Here is a 14074-nt window from a genome sequence, read left to right on the forward strand (position 1 = left end):
AAAATACAGAAAGAACTCCTGGGGTGTCTGGGTGGCTCAGCTGGCGAAGTGTCTGACTCTTAATCTCAGCTCAGGGTTTGATCTGAGGGTGGTGAGTTCAAGCCCTGCATTGGGCTCCACGTTGGGTGTGGAGCCGACTTAAAAAAAGTAAGAATGAAATGTACAGAGAATCTTAAAATGCAACAAGTAAGAAAACAAACCACCCGATTAAAAAGTGTGCAAAAGAGCTGAAGAAGGTGCATGGGACGAGTGAAGCATACAGAGATGCTTTGTATCACGTGTCATCGGGGAAATGCAGATGAAGGACCGGAAGGGCCCAGACCCAGAGCCCCGAGGACGCCCCAGGCTGGCGAGGACGCTCCGGGCTGGCGAGGACGTGGAGGGGCCGGAGCACTCACTGCTGTGGGGATGCCGAGGGGGCACCCAGAGGACAGGCTGGCCGTTTCTCCCGGAGCTAAACATCCTCTTACCGTGCGATCCTGCGGCCACGCGCCTTGGCATTTACCCCAGGAGGCGACCCCCCGTGCCCGCGTGAGCACCTGATGTGGATGTTCACAGCAGCTCTATGCGTGATCGCCGGAGCTCGCCAGCAACCAGGATGCCCTTCGCTGGGTGAGCAGATGATCGACCCACTGTGGCCCATCCAGAAAGGGAACGTTACTTGGCGCTAACCAGGAGGGAGCTCGGAAAAGCTGTGGAGCGGCCTGGGGTGCGAGTCACTGAGGCGAGAAGCCCACCTGAAAAGGCTGATACTCTAGGATTCCATTTATGGGACATTCTGGAAGAGGTACAGTTATAGACACAGCGGAAGGCCCAGGGGCCGGGGGTGCCAGGGGCGGGGGACAAACACGCGGGCTTGGGCACCAGGGGCGGGCAGTGGAGCTGCTTTGTGTTAAACTACGGTTGTGGGTGCAGGGAATCCTGCCTCTGTGGGAACGCACGGGATGTACACACGCGCAGCGAGGCCTCGTGTACCCTGCGGACTTACCCCGTGGGTCACTGGGGGCGCTTTGACGGTTACCGAAGCTCCTGATGCAGGAGGGGGTCAGGAGGGGGCCTGAGTGAGGGAGGGCAGCCTGCGGGGCTCCTGCCTAAAGGGAAAAGTGGACGGTCGTCGTCGTTTTACACTCGAGAGGCCGTGCTAATAGCACAAAGTCGTGAGAGCCTCGGGCTCCATGTGTGGGGAGACTGGACCCCGACAGGCCGGCCGTGGCGCCTGGTGTCGCTCACCGTGGCTGCCCCCACCCCTCGCCCCTGCCCACAGTGGGGTCCAGTGCGTCCAGGGGCTGATGCCAGGCGGGCACCCAGCCCGTGGGCGGTGGGCGCTGTCGTGCATGTGGGGTCAGGTCCCTGATTGCCCCGGGGGCACGGCGGGGCACCTGCCGAGTGTCCCCGGCCCCCAGACTTGCCCTCGCACACGCCCCGTGGTAACCTCCGTCCGCTCGTGTGCAGGCAAAGAAGTGCATCTCCTCCCACCTCAGCACGCTGGCGGACTTCGCCATTGAGATGTTCGACGTCCTGGATGAAATCAACTACCAGTCTTACAACGACTTCGTGCTCCGCGTCGGTAGGTGTCTGCGGGCTCCCACCCACCCGGGCCGGTGGCCTCCACGTGCCCCCACCAAACCCCCTGCCCACCCCCCACCCCCCCGCCACCAACGTCTGGGTCCCAGGAAGGAGGCTCAGGCCTTGGGGGGCGGGGGAGGCCTGGAAACGCAGGGACCGCTGCCTCTGGAAGCTGGCACCTAGGTCTTAGGACCCAAAGGGGTGCCCTAGAAACACCGGAGTCCACGTGTGGCTGGAGGAGGGTGCTCCCAAGTGGGTGCTTGTGGTGGTTCTAAATTCAGAAAAAAACCTAAGAACTGAGTGTGAGGTCGGCCAGAGTGGGGGTCGGCCGGAGTGAGGGGTGCTCTGGGGCTGAGCGCAGCTGAGTCCTGGTGCCCATCCCCCGAGTGCCGCCCTCCGGCCTGTCCTCGGGCTGGAGCTCCACGTGTCGGGAGACACAGATGCTGCTCCCCCTGCGGCGGGATCCGTCCGGCTGTGAGCGCAGGCCCTTCCAGCCAGCAGGCAGGCTCTGCGGGGTCCGTGCCCCAGCAGACGCGGGGGGAGTGGCCCCTCGGGCTCCTGTCCCGTCCCGGGTCAGCCCCAGCGCCCCCCCTCACTGTGGGGTCTGGGCCGCTGACCATGCCAGTGACTGAGAGCACTAGCATCCCCGGGCTAGCCCAGAAAAGTCTGCGCAGGTACAGAACGGGGACACTGCGTGGCGTCAGCAGGGCCGGGGAGCCCCGTTGCAAGGCAGGTCTCGTAAACAGAAGGGGGCTTCTGCACCCCACGTGGGAGCATCCCGAAAGACTGAACAGTTCTGGGCTGCACACGATGAACGCCTGCGGGTTCCCAGCCTGGGAAACCGTTGGGAGCGACCGTCCCTTCTAGAAGGGGCCTGCGGGCCGCACGCTGCCGTCCTACAGGCCTCCCAGAGCAGGCTCCGCGCGGGGCCACTGTTCCAGGAAACGGGACCATGAGTGCGGGTCAGGACGGTGCCGGGAGCCCGGGGCTCTGTGTGGGAGCAGAGGCCTCTTCCCAGCGTGGTGGGTCCCCGCTCCGGGAGGGGCTCTGTGCTTGGGGACCCTGGGAATCCACGACCCCGGGAGGGGCGGCTGCTGACGGCACTCCGCGGCTGTCTTCCAGGCATCAACGTGGGCCCTGTGGTGGCCGGGGTGATCGGGGCCCGAAGGCCACAGTACGACATCTGGGGAAACACGGTCAACGTGGCCAGTCGGATGGACAGCACCGGCGTTCAGGGCAGAATCCAGGTGAGCTCCTGGCAGTGCCCGCGGTGCCGGCCTGCAGGCGGGGGCAGGGCCAGCCCGGGCTCCCTTCCCTGCCACCTGCTGCGCGGCAGGGACACCTCGCAGGCTAGGCCGGCGTCCGCCTGAGTACTCCTTGCTGTGCCCGTGGCCGCGGGGTGGGCCCTGTGCAGAGGCCAGGTGCGGCGGGCGCTGGGGTCCTGTCACGGCAGGGAGCCGCCCGGCATCCTGGACCCTGCCCACCTTACACGGACCGGCTTCCTTGGGTTTCCAGCGCTGCTGGGCTGGGAGCCTCTGGGCAGCCCTCTGGCCCTGTATGGGGGCCCCCCGCCCCCCAGGCTCCAGGACCAGGGCTGCCCCTCCCCACCGTGCACAGGTGTGGGCAGCCCTCATGCCCTGCAGCACCCCCCCCAGCCCCCCAGGCTCCAGGACTGGGGCTGCCCCTTCCTCTGTGCACAGGTGTGGGCAGCCCTCATACCCTGTAGCACCCCCCCAGCCCCCCAGGCTCCAGGACTGGGGCTGCCCCCCAGCCTGCACAGGTGTGGGCAGCCCTCAGGACCTCCCAGCTCCGTGAACCTGGCTCTGTAGGGGCGCACACAGCAGGCCTGGGGGCCTTGGGAGAAGAAGGGGCCTGTCCACCCCCCAGTGTGGCCGCGGCTGGGCTCTTGAGACCCACAGGGCTGGGATGGTCGATGCAGGGCGCTCTGTGAGCACTGGGCTCCTCTGCCCTGAGGCCTGGCAAGGTCATCCGAGACCTGCGTGAACCCCGGGTGCGGGCCCCCAGCTCTCCTGGGTCCATGTGTCCAGTCCTGGCCCTGCCTCCGTGTCCGGGGACCTTGGCGAAGCCCCATTCACCCTCCAGCCGGCCACCAACCACGCCCACGTGGAAGTTACAAGTTTCCAACTTCGGATTCCAGCGAGCCCCTCCCCTGCTCAGGACCGGGCTGTCCACTGTGGCTCCCGAGGCCGTTCCCCGAGGTGTGGCCCCCTCACGGCCTTGGCCTCCCCCCAGGTGCTGGGCTTCCAGCCACGTGCCCACCCCATGTCCCCTTCGGGTCTTCCCGTCCTCCTGCCACACCGCAGGGACCGGCCTTCCACGCAGGTCCCTGCGTGGAGGGAAGAGCGTAGGGAGATCCACAGGGTGCTTTGGGCGACCATGGCCCCGTGTGCCCACACTGACCCAGGGGCCTGCCTCACGGGGTCCCACAAGCCCCGTGACCCCCTGGAGGCCACCCTGCGTGCTGGGCGGAGTCCCTCCCACGCCCCACGCCGCCGTGTCCCCGCGTGTCTGTGTCTGGACCCCGAGGGACAAAGCACTCCGCTGTCCCGCGAAAGCCCCGTTGTCCGCAGAGGACCGCGTCAGGGGAGCTCTGTGCAGACGGGGCGCCTTGCCCCTGCCTCGGCCCTGGTGTTAGCATCTGGTGGGAGCGCGCCAGACACCTGTCAGTTGGGGAAGCTGCGGTCCCTCCGTCGGGGCCCCCGGTCTGCCTGCCGCCTGGCCCTGAGACCACCCCTTCTGCGCCCCCACGCACTCCCCTCCCCGTGTTAAGGAGCACCCCCATCATTGCTGCTCTTACTCGTCCCTGCTCTGCTGGGCCCAAGCTAGACATTTGGCTCTTTCCTGCAAGAAGTGAGAGCGAGTGGGAGGCTCCGATGTTAGCGCTAAAGCTTCGCCTGTCCTGCTCCTCCCTGTCCGGGGCTCTGGCTGGGCTCTGGGGCGCCACGGGGCCCACACTTGGCCTGATGCCACATTCTCCGTGCCCCGTCCAGCCTGGCCGTGCACGCGGCGCCCCAGCCCCCGCCCCCAGAGAGCGCTGCTTTCCCTGGCTCAGCCCTGGGGTCCCCTGGCGCTCTTTGATGTTGGGGACAGGCCGCGGGGGGTGCAGGAGGGACCTGCTGTGTGGCCCTGCCCCTGGGGTCGCCCCCTGCTGACCCCGGGGGACGCTCGCTTGCTTTCCTCTGCTGCAGGTGACGGAGGAGGTTCACCGGCTGCTGCGAAGGGGCACGTACCGCTTCGTGTGCCGCGGGAAGGTCAGCGTGAAAGGCAAGGGCGAGATGCTTACGTACTTCCTGGAAGGCCGGACTGATGGGAACGGCTCCCAGGCCAGGTCCTTGGGCGCAGAGCGGAAGATGTGCGCTTACGGGCGAGCCGGCCTCCAGGCCAGACTGGCCACGGGCCCGCCCCCAGTGGCCCCCATGGCCGGCCTCCCGGTCCGAGCTGGGCTGGGGGCTCTGCAGGGCTCGGGGCTTCCCCCATGCCCCCACGGCCAGCACCTGCCCCCCAGAGCAGCGGGGAAGGAGGCTTAGCGGAACCCACGCCGGCTGCTGGGGCTGAGGCGCTCCAGCAGGGACCAGCCCGGCCCACGGAGCAGGGCCAGGGGCCACGCTGGGCCGCAGAAGGGGTGCCGCCCGGGCGTGACCCGAAGCAGCCGGGCAGTGACGGGCGAGGGGGAGCCCTGCCCGCCTGGATGCTGAGGCTTTCAGGGGACCGTGCCGGCTCGGTCCTGTCTTCCGTGGGGTTGGCTCGGCGTCTGACGTTGAGACCCTGAGAACATCCTTTGCAGCTGCTGGCTTCGGTTCCGCCGAGCCGTGGAGCCGTGGCCGGGAGAGCGGGAGCAAGGCCTGCGTGTGGCCTGCGGCAGCCGGGGGCGGGGGGCTGGCTCTGTGACGAGCGACTCGGTGGGAACAGAGAAGCCCCGCTGCACAGACGGGGGCGCCGGCCTCCTTCGGGACCCGTGTTTGCTGAGAGCCAGAGGCAGGTCTTCTGGAATTCTTGGGGTCCCAAGCCGCGCCTCCGTGTCACGACCAGCATCCTGCTCTGCCCGCCGTTCTGCGTTGCCCTCGACCCCCGATGGCATCGGCCCCGCAGACCCTGGCCCCCCTCGCTGGGGGAGGAACGGCGGGCAGTGCCACCATCCTTGTCCCGCTCGGCCTCTCGGGCCCCTGCTCTTCTCACAACAGCGCACGCCCGCGTGGATTGACGCAAGCGAACCTCATGCCCGAGAGAGGGCTTCCCCAGGGCAGAAGATTCCAGAGTGAGTTTGGGGCTGCGTCTGCAGGGGGCGCGCCGCAGGTGACTCTGGGAGCTCCGGGGGCCTCCTGTGCGACAGGTGCAGACCCAGGGATGTGCTGCTAGGGCCTCAGGGCGGTGGCCGGCATGGGGAAGGACGGGGAGGACAGGCCGTAGACCCCGACCCAGGGAGGACGGCAGCGTGGCCCCCAGGGAGGGCTGGGCTCGCTCTGGTTGAGCCCCCAGGATGGCCCTGGGCTGCTCCCGCGTGGGCCCGGGAGGCGTGCCATCCTCCCCGGGGGCCCGTGTTGCCAGGCGGGGGCTTCTGCAGGGCAGCCAGCTCGGCCGGCCGCCGGGGGTGCGTGGACAGGCCAGCGGTATGGGACTCAGGACGGAAGCGGGTGGGTTAGACGGCTCTGCGCTGGGCCAGCGACGGCCGTGACCACACTGGGAAGGACTCCGCGGCCCAGCCAACGCCCCCCACAGCCTTTAGTGACCTGGCGTGAGTCCTCCAGAGGAAACCGAGTCATCTCAGGAGTCCTGTGAGCATGTGGCCCACGGGCTGCAGGGCTGAGGACCTGGCCCAGAGACCCGGCGCCCGCCAGCTAGTGGTGGCCGAGCCTCCAGCCGGGGCAGCGCAGGGGGGCGGTGGACGGCACCGTGGCCCCCATCCCGTGGACGTGCTGTCACGTGGCAAGGGTGACTTTATAGGTGGAATGGAGGCAACGGGTCTCCAGCTGGGCGCAGGGTCCTGCGCCGTCTGGGGCCACCTGTCCCCTCGAAGTGGACACAGAGGCAGGGTGGTCAGGACGGCCCGAGCATGAGGTTGCTGTTGAGAGGTGCAGGGACCTGGCCACGAGCCACGGGAGGTCTGGTGGCTCCGCAGACACATGCCGCAGACACCGGGAGCACGTGGACGCCCGTGAGACTCTCAGCGGCCCCCCAGCCCTGCCCGCCGGGCCCGGACCCGGGGTCCATGGAAGCAGGAGCTCCGGAGCCTCCCATGGTGGCGAGGCCCCAGCCTCCACCTGTGTCATCAGCAGTCCAGGCCCTGCCGACCCCGAGGGCGCGGGAGCTGCTATAGTGTTCCTCGGGGTCGGGTGCACGACGTCTTCCTCTTTCTTTGTGATGAGACTGTATGATATTGCCTTATTTATTTTTGATCATGTACAGCGTTTGCGGACAGACGTTAGCCTGTCGAGTAGGGTTCTGTCTAAATGATTTAAGACACTCTGTAAATAGTGCACTGTTTCAAGTGGCACCTGTTCACTCCCACCAAAACTGAGAACAGCCCGACCCCCGTGCAAATGGCACGCTTCACCCAGATGTATGACGTTCCTAGGGGGCCACATCCCAGCGTGCGGAGGCCCCGGCACTTTGGGGGGGGCCTGCATGTCCCTCGGCCACCCTAGTGTGCTGCTTATGTCCAACCTCAGTAGAGTAGGAGGCGGCTCCGACCTTCCAGACGCTTCCAGGGGCCTTCCGGGCTGCTTGGGGTCTGCGTCCTGCAGGGTGAGCCCCCACGGGCCAGGCGCCAGGAGCCTGCGGGTTTGCAGACTCCAGAGCCACCAGGGCTTCCAGACACCTTCTGTCACTAGAAGCAATAACTAACTGAACTGTGGAGACAAGCCTGGTCCAAAGCAGATGCGTTAATTCCAACACAAGCCATGTGCACGGGGTTTGCCTGAGGTCAGCCATGCTGCGGGGGGCCCCGGCTCCTCCTGTAGACCCCGCGCAGGCACCTCCCTCCATGGGGTGTGCTTCGGGTCACCCTTGGGGCGAGGAAGGGGAGAGGCAAGGAAGGCCTAGCTCTGTGCACATCTGTGACCCTCTGAACCCCATGTCCACGTGTCCGCGGGGTGCGGTGTGCCTTGGGACCAGGACGCCCGTCCTCCGTGGTAACCTGCCTGGCGTGCAGGCTCTGCGCCTGGACAGGACCCAGACGGAGACACCACATGCTGCTTCCCCCGATAGGCTTGCGGTGCTCCCGTCCCATCAGCACCCTGGAAGTGGTAGGAAACCCCCACTCTGTCCTGCGGCTCGAGGAGGAAGGGTCCCAGCGGCCTTGTGCATTTGTCCCGGACCCGTGTGCATTCCAGCGTGTGTCCTTGTAGTTCCCTGAGTCAGGGTCCCGCCGGCCCCTCCCGGTGTGGCAGGGCCTGAGAGGGAGCTGCCTCCTGAACGTGCACCTGCTGGCGCCCAGTGGTCGGGAAGGGGGCGTACGCCCGCCGTGCACCAAACAGCCCTCTAAGCACTGCTAGCTCCGGTCAGCGCTGTAGAAGGTCACCCCGGAAACTGACCTGACCCAATTTTATAGTGGCTTCAATTAAAAACATGACGAAACTAACAAAGCAAAAAAAAAAAAAAATCAAAAAATCAGTCTTCTCAGAGGCAGTGGATTTCAAAATGTTTGGTTTGGTGAAATCAATGAGGGGCAAACGGTGGCCGGCCGGAAGCTGGAGCGGACGGCCGCGTCCCCAGGCTCGGACATCCTGCCTCCCCGCCTCTCCAGCTGTAGGTTCACGCGGGGAGTCTGCGCCCAGCACCCTCTGGGGGACTGGCCGGCACGTGGAAATGTGACCTTTCTTTTCACAGTATCTTGGGGTTTGCATTTGCCTTCCTGAGTCTTAGGCTGGGGGGTTGAAATCAGGCAGCCTGAGGCCCCCCGTCCCGGAGGGCGAGGGGTGGATGGTCAGGAAGGCTCAGCGTGGCTCAGCCTCGTGCATAAGCCCCCGCCGGGGATTCTGCTAGGATGGACCTAGGAGGTGGGGGGCTGCTGCTGACCGGCAGGCCCCTGGGGGGCGGGGGGGGGGTCCCTGATTCTGTGAGAATGATGATGGTGGGTGGGGAGGAGCCACAGGCAGGCCCTGTGACCGAAGACGGTGGGGGCCTCGCAGCCACGACTGTGAGAACGTAGGGGTGCCAGGGTGCCCGAGTGGGCGGGGCGGCCTGGTGTGGCCGGCAGCGCGGGGCAGGGCGCCGTCAAACCGGCCGCGGCCCCTAGCTCCTCCCTGCGTGCCCAGCCCCAGGCCCCCCTGCCCTCAGGGTGCTCCCAGGGACGCCTCAGCTCCGTAAGCCAGCCCGTGTGTGCACACGCTGGACGCCGATCTTGTGGTGCCGGGGCACGTGGGTCACCGCCACGGCCGGTTCATTGACGTCAACCTGATAGCAGAGGCCACATTCTGGGACTGGACTTCACTAACAGCCTCGTGGTAACGACTCGTACACCTGCGTTTCGTGATTTCCTTCAAAGTTATAATCCACCTGTTCCCCGCCAGCTCTGTTCACAGAGATAAACTAACTGCTCTGCTGGAGACATGCTTTACTCACAGCTGTGTGTGCGCACACGCGTGTATATGTGCATGTGTGTACGTGCGTTTGTGTGTGTGCAGGTGTGCACGCATGCAGGGGGTGTGCACGTGTGTGGATGTGTGCGGGGGGGTGTGCGCGCTTGTGTTGCGTGTGCACCTCTGCGTGTATGTGGATGCGTGTGGGTGTGCATGTGTGTGCGCATGTGTGGACGTGTGCAGGTGTGCGTGCACGCTTGTGTCGCGTGTGCACCTGTGTGCATGTATGGATGCATGTGTGTGTATGCATGGTCTGTGTGGACGTGTGCGGGTGTGCGTGCGCACCTGTGTGCATGTAGATGCGTGTGGGTGTGCATGTGTGTGCACATGGTCTATGTGGACATGTGTGTGTGAGCTTGTGTTGTGTGTGCACCTGTGTGCGTGTATGTGGATGCGTGTGGGTGTGCACCTGTCTGTGTGGACGTGGGCGGGTGTGCACGTGTATGCATCTGGCGTGTGGATGCATGTGTGTGTGCATATGCAAGGGTGCAAGGGTGCATGTGCGGACACGTGCACACGGTCTAGCGTAACCAAAGTGAAAAGCAGTTGTGTGTCCCGAGATGGAGGGAGCGTGCAGGGAGCAGAGTGCCCTGGGTGGGCATTCGGCGGGACGGCCCGAGAGCCCAGGGCAGGACGTGGCCACGGGCCCAGCAGCGGCCCCGGCGAGGAGCGAAGGCTCTTGTCCGGATGTTTCCCCCAGAGTCCGTGTGCAGTTCGTCGCAGAGGCGCCGGGTGTCGGGCGCTGCGCGTCACCTCCCCTTCGTGCAGCGGCTTTTAGTTTGGTTTTGCCTGGGCCTCTGGTGCCTGTGGAGGCTGGGCAGGGAGGCCGGGGGCACGGGCGCGGGGATTCCCGAGGCAGGGCTGGAGGGAGCCTGGGCCTGCCCGCGGCTGCTCCTGGCCCACGCTGGAGCCCCCGCCCCCAGGCCATGTCCACTGTCCCTCTGCCGTGCAGACGTCCACGGACAGGGGCCCCCTCGGGTGACGTTCTCAGTTGTCCGGAAGCACGCGTTGGCCGTCAGTGCTGACCGCGGGGGCAGCCACCTGTCACCACCACTGGCGGGGGGCGGGTTAGAAACAGCCCTTTAGTCCTTTATGAGATCTATGCGTGGCCCCTGCCTCACGCTGGGTTCTGCAGGTTCGCACAAAAGCTGCAGGAAAGGCCAGTGGTCATCCGCATGTGCAGTGAAAACGCGGCTCCTCTGGAATTCCCGCGTGGTCCCCGTGACTGAGACCCATGTACAGAGCGCCCACACCCTGCGCACCCGTCACCACCCACGGCCCCTGCGGTGTCCTGAGGCCTCAGGCCCAGAGAGGCCATGACTTGAGCGAGCCCCACAGCGCAGCGCCGGGGCCGGGACCCATGCCCGGGGCAGGGACAGTGGCAGGCCTGTCTGTCCCAAGCCTTGGTTTCCACCGTGCTCAGCGGCTCTTTGCCGACCCTGCGTTGGTTGTGATGGTCTGCACCCGGGGGCCCGCCGCAGTGGGGGGCCCCTGGCAGGCTGGTTCTGAGAGGTTTGCCGCCCAGCCCACCCCTGGGTGTGCCCCGGGCTCGGCCTCCCCAACCGTGGGTCCCCCCAGGACCCTGGAGGCCAGCCCCAGGAGCCCCACCATGTCCCACTTTCCAGCCTCAGTCTGTCCTGAGAAAGCACAGAGCCTCCTTCAGCAGGGAGGACAGTTGCCTGGGCCTTCTGGCATCACCTAGGGCGACGAGGGCCCCCAGGAGCCCCCAGACCATACACGCTTCCCTGCACACCTGGAGCCCAGTGGCCCCCAAGTCCCAGGCCCGAGGCACGTGGGCCCCGGGAGGCTGTGGGTGCAGCTGGCTGTCTCTGCTCTGTCTCGCTTGGCGGTGCAGCCATCCGGTGCCTCACGCCCCGGGCCCCGGGCCCCGGGTGGGTGGCCAGTGTCCCCTCCTGCGGGTTGGGGGACAGCCAAGGGCAGGTTTTCCGGAGAACGTGGGGAAGGCAAGATGGGGATTGAGGAGGCTGGTAGGAAACTGGCTCCTTCGGCTTCTTCCGCTCGGACCTCTGAAGCTCTCCTCGTTTGCTGAGAGCTGAGGTCTAAACAGAGGGGTCGTCCAGGACCAGCCGCCCGAGAGATCTGGGGGGCCTCCAGGGCTCGCCGCCGCACGTGCTGTGCGGACGGTCTGCGGAGCAGCCACTCGCAGCGCCGTGTCCGTGGGCTCTCGCTCCTCATGGCGCGGGCCACGGGCCCACCAGCAGCCAGAACTTGTTTCCTGCCTCCACCAGCAGCCCCCGGGCCCTGGGCACGAAGCCCACGTCTCAGGGGAGCGTCCCTAGTGGCGGGAATCCCGAGGGAGCCCACCCCCCCTTCTCGCACACACCGAGGAGCCCACACTCCCGAGTGTCAGTCCCGGGGCGGGGGGCGGTCTTGCCTTCACCCTGTGCAAACCACGGGCTTGCACACCACACGCACTCAGAATTGCATGCCGTGAAACCCCGTGTGTGTGAAGCCCACCGTGAACGTAAACACGCAGCATGCACATGCAGGGAGGGACAGGCCCGCCTCGGGCCATCTGCCGGCTGGCCGCAGAGCGTCCCCGAGACACAGCACAGCCTGGGGCCCCCGCCCGCTGGCCACACGACGGCACAACCGCTGGCCGTGTTGCACAAGGAAGATGACGTAACGGTCGCCACCACCTCGAGTAGCTTCCATTCTCGCTGAAGGTAAACCCCAGCACCCCCCCACCCCCCGGAGTTTGGTGATCGCCGTGAAAGGCCGGGTGGGCCCCTGCACCGTCCGTGTTGGGCTGGGCGTGGCCGAGCCCTCGGGGATGCGGGGCAGGTGGGCCGGGGGACACGCTCCCCGCCAGTGCTCGAGAACAGCTCTCCAGACATGGACCCGGGTGACGGGGTCAGATGATGGCAGCTCACTGTCACCGGGTGGCTTCTCTCAATAGATTTGTATAATCAATACGGGTCTATTTTTATGTCAACCCCACACTGTTCCTTCCAGTCTTTTCCAAGATTGTCCGACCTAGACAAGTCACCCAATAATTGGTCCTATTTTTATTAACGAACCAGTGAACGGACTGAAATGTTAACGTGAATGTACATTTCTTAATTGCGACTTTTCTACCGAGTGTTTGCACTATACTTTCTGGAATCTTATTTAACAAAAATAAAGGGAAAAAAAATTGCTTGACTAAACCCTGCGGTCGTCCTAACCGAGCACCACGGGGTGGTGGAGGGGGGGAGGGTGCGGAAGACACGCCTGCCTGCGGGAGACTGTGGGCCCCTCCCGTGTGGGTGCGGGGGACTCCTGGCCGGGCTCTGCTGCTGCACCCACCGCCGGCCGCGGGGGTGGGGGGAAGGCCTCTGCTCCCAGCCAGGGCCCCGGGAGGGTGACTCGTACCGCCTGCCGTCCTCAGACCAAGCCGTGTCCTCCCGGGCAGGGAACCTGGTTGAATGAAACCAAGGGTGGATGGCAGGGGCCGGTGGGGGGACAGCAGGTGGAGCCAGGCTGTTCCCTAAAGCCAAGTTCCACGGGCCAAGGTCGGGCCACAGTCAGGACAAGGTCGGGGCCAGGCTCGGGAGGGGCTGCGAGGCCCTGGACCGCAGTGTCAGGAAGGACTTGCCGGGCCACCCCACTGGGACACCCCCAATGTCCGGGGAAGCCACCTCCTACCCCCACATGGCAGGCAAGAGAAGCAGGACTGGTACAGGGACAACCCCCCCCCCCCCAGCTGCTGGGGATGGGAGGGGACAGGAGGGAAAGGGAGGGGACGGGAGGAGATGGGAGGGGACAGGTGTCTCCCTGCCTGGGGAGGGACTGGGCCAGACCCTGCAGAACACGAGAGCGAGAGTATGGCCCAGGCTGGGCACACCCTATAGGGCCCTAGCCCCAGCCCCGTCAGCAGGGAGGGAGGGAAGGCGGGCGGGGCGGCACCTCCTCTGACAACCCCGAGACCCGGGGCGAATTTCCAGCCCCCACTTGCTCCGCATCTTCCCTCAGAGGTCGGCAGACACATCATGGGGTGCACGCCATCCTGAGGGGTAGGAGCACGTGACAGCTATGAGGGCCCGTCACAGGGCTGGCAGGTCCCGTCTGCAGGGCAGGCGGTACATGGAGACCCAGGGAGAGGCTGACATCTGGAGCCCGAAGGCAGCCCGAAGGCAGAAATCCCTCCTCCTCTGGGGCGGGGGGGGGCCGGAACCTCAGGCTTTTCTCTTAAGGCCTTCAATTGATTGGACGCGGCCCACCACGTGATGGAGCTTGATCTGCTTCAATCAGGGTCCATGTACACGTCAATCGCATCAAAACCGTACCTTCAGCATGACATCGGGACTATCTAGACTGGCGTTTGACCAAACAGGGGGGTGCAGTGGCCCAGCCAAGCTGACACATAAAATCAGTCATCACAAGCATAACGCGTGGCTCCTCTGGTTGTATCTCTAAGTTCAAATAAAGTCAATCCAAAGTAGAGGAATTTATTTATTTTTTTAAGCATTTTATTTATTTATTCATAGACACAGAGAGAGAGAGGCAGAGACACAGGCAGAGGGAGAAGCAGGCTCTATGCAGGGAGCCCGACGTGGGACTCGATCCTGGGTCTCCAGGATCACACCCCAGGCTGCAGGTGGCGCCAAACTGCTGCGCCACCGGGGCTGCCCCAAAGTAGAGAAATTTAAAAAGTCCTTATGAAGAGCATAACCCCCCCCCCCCCCCCCCCCCCCCCCCCCGGAGAAACAGGCCATTTATCGAATCCTCCGAGAAAGGGCTACAACCCGCCAGGGAACAGGCAGACTCACATCCACAGAGCCTCCGTGAGGGACGCACGTGGTGAGAACGCGGAGGTACTATGTCCCCCTTCTGGGCGGTTTGCGTTTTGTTTTATTATTTTTAATTTATTTTTTAGTATATGTTTTAAAGGATATTACACAGCTAGC

The 14074-nt window shown here is 65.1% G+C and overlaps 1 protein-coding gene across 1 annotated transcript in view; it reads left to right on the forward strand.

Moving 5' to 3' along the window:
* Positions 1-12334, forward strand: part of ADCY1 (adenylate cyclase 1) — a 101087-nt gene extending 88753 nt beyond the window's left edge. Inside the window, exons 18-20 of the mRNA XM_038559246.1 lie at positions 1453-1567; positions 2689-2813; positions 4776-12334. Of these exons, the coding sequence (XP_038415174.1) occupies positions 1453-1567; positions 2689-2813; positions 4776-5114 (579 nt within the window). The 3' untranslated portion in view covers positions 5115-12334. The remainder of the gene's footprint in view (positions 1-1452; positions 1568-2688; positions 2814-4775) is intronic.
* Positions 12335-14074: the final 1740 nt, after the last annotated feature.

This window comes from Canis lupus, chromosome 16 (genome assembly GCF_011100685.1).
Source record: "Canis lupus familiaris isolate Mischka breed German Shepherd chromosome 16, alternate assembly UU_Cfam_GSD_1.0, whole genome shotgun sequence".
In the NCBI taxonomy this organism is placed as follows: Eukaryota; Metazoa; Chordata; class Mammalia; order Carnivora; family Canidae; genus Canis; species Canis lupus.